This window comes from Canis lupus, chromosome 23, assembly GCF_048164855.1.
Source record: "Canis lupus baileyi chromosome 23, mCanLup2.hap1, whole genome shotgun sequence".
Classification (NCBI taxonomy): Eukaryota; Metazoa; Chordata; class Mammalia; order Carnivora; family Canidae; genus Canis; species Canis lupus.
The window spans coordinates 22,065,125-22,070,526 of record NC_132860.1 but is presented as its reverse complement, the minus strand read 5'-3'; the positions used below and the strand labels follow the sequence as shown (position 1 = coordinate 22,070,526).

The 5,402-nt window shown below is 37.0% G+C and overlaps 1 protein-coding gene across 1 annotated transcript; it reads left to right on the top strand.

Annotated features, from left to right (window-relative positions):
• The first annotated feature begins 4,060 nt into the window (after window positions 1-4,060).
• Window positions 4,061-5,059, top strand: LOC140615461 (olfactory receptor 52N2-like). The gene has a single exon (XM_072795322.1). The coding sequence runs from the start codon at window positions 4,097-4,099 to the stop codon at window positions 5,057-5,059; it is 963 nt and encodes a 320-aa protein (XP_072651423.1). The 5' UTR covers window positions 4,061-4,096.
• Window positions 5,060-5,402: the final 343 nt, after the last annotated feature.

The window sequence follows — 5,402 nt, the reverse complement described above, 5'->3', positions numbered from 1 at the left end:
TGATAGATAGTGATAAAAGTTATGTGAATGTGGTCTCTCTCAAAATATCTTATTGTACTGTACTCATCCTTCTTCTCGTGATGATATGAGATGATAAAATGCCTACCTGATGAGATGAAGGGAGGTGAATGATGTAGGCACAATGAATGATGCATTGTTAGGCTCCAACTGACCTTTTGAGGATCATCTGCTTCTGGACCACAGCTGACAGGTAATTGAAATAAGAGAAAGCAAAACTGCAGGTAAGGGAGAGAATTTCGGTATTCTTTTCTAGCAATATTGAGAATGCAAAAAGCTAAACAAAACAATATCAACTATACAGTTAAAGGATGTCCTGGGTGGCTCAGCCGTGGAGCATCTGCCTTTGGCTCAGGGCATGATCCTGGGGTTCTGGGATCGAGTCCCACATCGGGCTCCCTGAAGGGAGCCTGCTTCTCCCTCTGCCTGTATCTCTGCCTCTCTCTGTGTCTCTCATGCATAAATAAGTAAAAATAAAAAAAAACACAGTTAATACACTAAAATTGTGTTAAATGCTTAATATAAGAAAACTTCTGGAAATATATACACCAGAAGTTAGACCTTAATAGCATTCACTTTAGGAGTTAGGTGAGATGTGAGTTTTTGGAGTAGTGAAACTTTATTTTCTCTGTATGTCATTGCACATGGAGGGGTTGAAGCATAGAAAAATTTTCCTTCAATAAAAGAGAGGAAAGGGAAAACATTTTAATCTCTGTCAACCATAAACAAAATTTTAAGGCCAAACACTATTTTAGAAAAATATTTGCAGACTATGACAGCAAATGGGTTTGTGTTTCAATATTGAAGGTGCCTAGCAAGCAATAAAATACAGACTAACACCTCCACTAAAAATGGATAAGGAGGATGAGATGCCTAGGTGGCTCAGTTGGTTCAATGTCTGACTCTTGGTTTCTGCTCTGGTAGTGATCTCAGGGTCATGAGATCAAGTTTAGCAGCAAGCTCCATGCTCAGCAGAGAGTCAGCTTGAGATTCTCTCTCTCCCTCTTCCTCTGATCCTCCCTCGCTCATTCTCTCTCTCTTTCTCAAAGTACAATAAAATCAAATAAAAACTTTAAGAAAAAATGGATAAGAAGGTGAATTAATAATCAAAATATGAGAACAACTACTGAGCAAAATCACTTGAAAAAAGTTCATAATCACCACAAAAGAAGTTAATTTTAATTGAAGCTAAAATATCAAAGAGATGTATTCTCACCAATCCAGCTGGGGAAACGAAAACATATAATAATCAATAATCAATATAATATAGAAGGGGTAGCCCACTAACACTGTATGGAAATAAAAATCAACACAGTTGTATGAAGATGATTTTTTTCCAACATTTATAAATATAATTAAAATTGTCCATGCCTCTGGTCCCACAAATTTCAATCCTATTTCTTATTATCTTTTTTTAAAAGATTTTATTTATTTAATTTAGAGAGAGAAAACATGAGCAGGGGGAGGAGAAGAGGCAGAAGACAACTGGCCACCCAGCAGGGAGCCTGCCATGGGCCTCAATGTCAGGACCCAGAGATCATGACCTGAGCTGAAGTCAGACACTTAACCAACTGCCACCCAGGCGCCCCCTATCTCTTATTATCTTAAGAGAGGAAAAATCAGTAATGCAGAATGGATTACAATATCCATAGAAGAATTATTTTTTTGTAAAAATAAGAGAAATAATTAAATATCCAGGAGTAATGAAATAATTATATTGGGTATAGCTATTAGGTGAAAGAAGTTTAGCTATTGAAAACTTTGATTTCAAAATATACAGAATGACATAAGAAAATGTTCACAAAATAATATTATGTAGAGAGGAAAAACTATTCAAAAGCCCATATACCCTGAAATTTATACAAAAACAGAATATTACACATAATAATTATAAAATGAGTAAATGCAGTACAGAAAACTTTTTAGAGTGGTTATTCCTCTATGTTGGATTTACAAGTCATTTTCCAACTTTTTATACTTTTCTGAAGTTTTCATATTTTTCACAGCATGAATGTATTTCTTTTGTAATAAATTTTTTTTGCATGATGTTCATATCCACCAGGTTTGGTGGTCATATTTCCCACTTGGGAAAAGGCATTAATTTTAATGTGGTTTGTTTTTGTTTTCTTTTCTAATCAAAAGCTTCTAAATATAGATCTGTTACTACTAGGCTGAAAGTTTCTTCTCTTTCAATGAGAATCCTTCCGAGACATCTACTTCTGGAGACTCAATCCACCTGGGACATCCTGCTGGAGATTCTCCAGGGAAACTAAAAGTCCTATGTAAGAAGATGCCATCCCAGATTTTGAAGAACTCCTAAATATTCTCAGCCATGAATAGAATTGTGTCTAACACTGAGGTGAGTTTGGGCTTCATAACCTTTGGGCAAAAACAGTTATTTTAGGAAAAATAACAATATTTATGGCTAACAATATAATGGCCTAGAATATGCAGGCAGTTTTTTAAAGGCAATATTAGCAAGAGGCAATGTATGTCTCTATCCCTTTCACTTCTGCAGAGGTAATGAGTCTCTTTCTTCCTTGGTGGCTTCCACATGACTTGTTCTCACTTTCCAGTCACCCATTCATTTCACTGTGGCATTCATATAAAAGACGGTGGACACTGGAGATTGTAATCTTTACATTCCTCTGGTCTAGGATTATGAAACAATAGTTTCTCTACACAGGGACATTTCTGGAGAGGTCTGGGAGATCTCTCTCATAAACACATTTATTTATATAAGAGGCAATCACCTTAGGAACCAGAAACCATGAGCCTGTGTAACTTGTATTCTTTTGTATCTTCTTTCTGTGGTGACTTCTATGTATCCTGGTTAGTAAGATTGTACACAACAGTGATTTCCAGGTTATTTAGGTGACAGGAACCTATGTCTGTTGTCTTCACAGCCATATAATACATGTCATCACACTGCAAGTATCTATATAGTTCTGTTGGATGGTAGGAATGTTTGGCATTCACCTTGATCCATGGAAAGGTGCCCATCCTGAGCTTTATTTTTCTCAATTGAAAAAAATATTTTAATCATTTGGTGACTTCAACGTTTTTCAAACATCCTTGAATCTGTAAATTCCTTCAACCATCATTCAGTTCTTTCTACTACCTTTACGAGAAATTGCAATCCAAAAATATGATATTGTCTTTTCTACTAATAATATGTCCACTTATAACAAAAGAAATACTATTTAAATTAAAGCATTACAGACAATTAGTAATCCTTAGAACTTCAAGGGCTTCTTAAATGCAAGTCTTGCATTGAAAATGGATAGAAACCTAATTTTTAAAAAGTAGAAAAGCAGAGAAGCCAAATAAAAATGATACTACACCTGATTGAATTCACCCCTTTAATAAAATTTTTACTAAAATTCCATAAAACTTGCTAATGATTTAGAAGTATACTTTTTTTTTTCTCAAGATATGTCTTTAAAATACAATAGTGTAAAAAAGCATGATAAAGATGTCAGATACTAAGTCCTTACTAATTCAAACATTCATTTATTCATATATATTTTATTGTGCATCTACAATGTATCATCTTAAGCAAGTTATGTGGAACATTACTGGGAAATTTTACATGCACTAATAGCTTTTTCACAATCTTCAAGGCAGGATGAAAGTCCCTTGTTAGGGACTGGTCATATTAGGGTGATCCTCTAAATATACACATATGATTTTAGTGACAAGATTCAGGAGGAATCTGTGGGATAAAAATAGAAATGGCTTATTGGGAGGAGGAGATCATTATAGCACAGTTCACTGGAATGTGGTGGAAAAAAAGAGATATACTGGGGGGAAATTTAGAAAGTGAGTGTAGTTACTTAAAGAATATACCAATGAGACATGGAGTAATACTGTGTAATTATTTTTAGATACCATAATTCAAAGAATCTCCAGCTAGAGTAGGAGGGAAAAAACTATCCTATCATGACCAGGTTCATGGAACTTGTGGGTATTATTATCCAAACCACTCTCTCTTATCTGGTTTTGAATCCCATTTTTCTCCTATGTAGAAAGCAATCACTGATAAAGCATGTAAAATGCCTACCTCCTATCAGCCATTATGTGTGGGGAAAACAGCTCCAGCCTGGCCCCAGGATTCTTTGTCTTGAATGGTATCCCTGGGCTGGAAGCTGCACACACCTGGATCGCCCTGCCATTCTGCTTCATGTACATCACTGCTGTCCTGGGGAACTGTGGGCTCATCTACCTCATCAGCCATGAGGAGGCCCTGCATCGGCCCATGTACTACTTCCTGGCCCTGCTCTCCTTCACAGATGTCACCCTGTGCACCACCACGGTACCCAATATGCTGTGCATATTCTGGTTCAACCTCAAGGAGATTCACTTTAATGCCTGCCTGGCTCAGATGTTTTTTGTCCATATGCTGACTGGGATGGAGTCTGGGGTGCTCATGCTCATGGCCCTGGACCGCTACGTGGCCATCTGCCACCCCTTACGTTATTCCACCATCCTCACCAACCCTGTCATCACCAAGGCAGGTCTTGCCACGTTCCTGAGGGGTGTGCTGCTCATCCTCCCATTCACATTCCTCACCAAGCGTCTGCCCTATTGCCGAAGCAACTTTATTCCCCATACCTACTGTGACCACATGTCTGTGGCCAAGGTGTCCTGTGGCAATTTCAAGGTCAATGCTATCTATGGTCTCTTGGCAGCCCTCCTGATTGGAGGCTTTGATATGTTCTGTATTTCTGTGTCTTACACTATGATACTGAGGGCAGTAGTGAGCCTGTCATCTGCAGATGCTCGTCACAAAGCCTTCAGCACCTGCACATCCCACATATGTGCTATTGTTATCACTTATGTTCCAGCGCTGTTCACCATTTTTACTCATCGTTTTGGGGGACAAAGCATTCCCCACCATGTGCATATTCTTATTGCTAATCTCTATTTGATGTTGCCTCCTACTCTGAATCCCATTGTTTACGGAGTCAAGACCAAGCAGATCCAGGAAGGAGTCATCAAGTTATTTTTTAAAGAGAAAGATGTCTTAGTTATGAAATAGATTCATGAGTTAATTATCCAAAATCAAGGAAAGACAAGAAATATTTCAGAGGAGATTCTTGAGCATAAGTTCAAAATCAATGGATTCAATGCAGAAAACAATATTTATTGAACACCTATTATAATATTAACTGAATTATTTTTTTGTAAAATTCATCAACGATAAAAATTTGTTTAATAAAAAAGTATCTCCAGAACTTGAGACTTTTTTTTCTAGAAAGGAATTTCACATCAATGTAATTTCAATGTTTGCATGCCTAATGTGTTTTACACATGAAACAAATTGTAAATGGGAAAAAAAATCCTGATCCCATGTTGAGGATTCATTCATTCTTGGCAGGAAA

Coding starts and splice junctions, on each gene's coding strand:
- LOC140615461 (XM_072795322.1), top strand. CDS start 4,097: ATGTGTGGGGAAAACAGCTCCAGCCTGGCCCCAGGATTCTTTGTCTTG.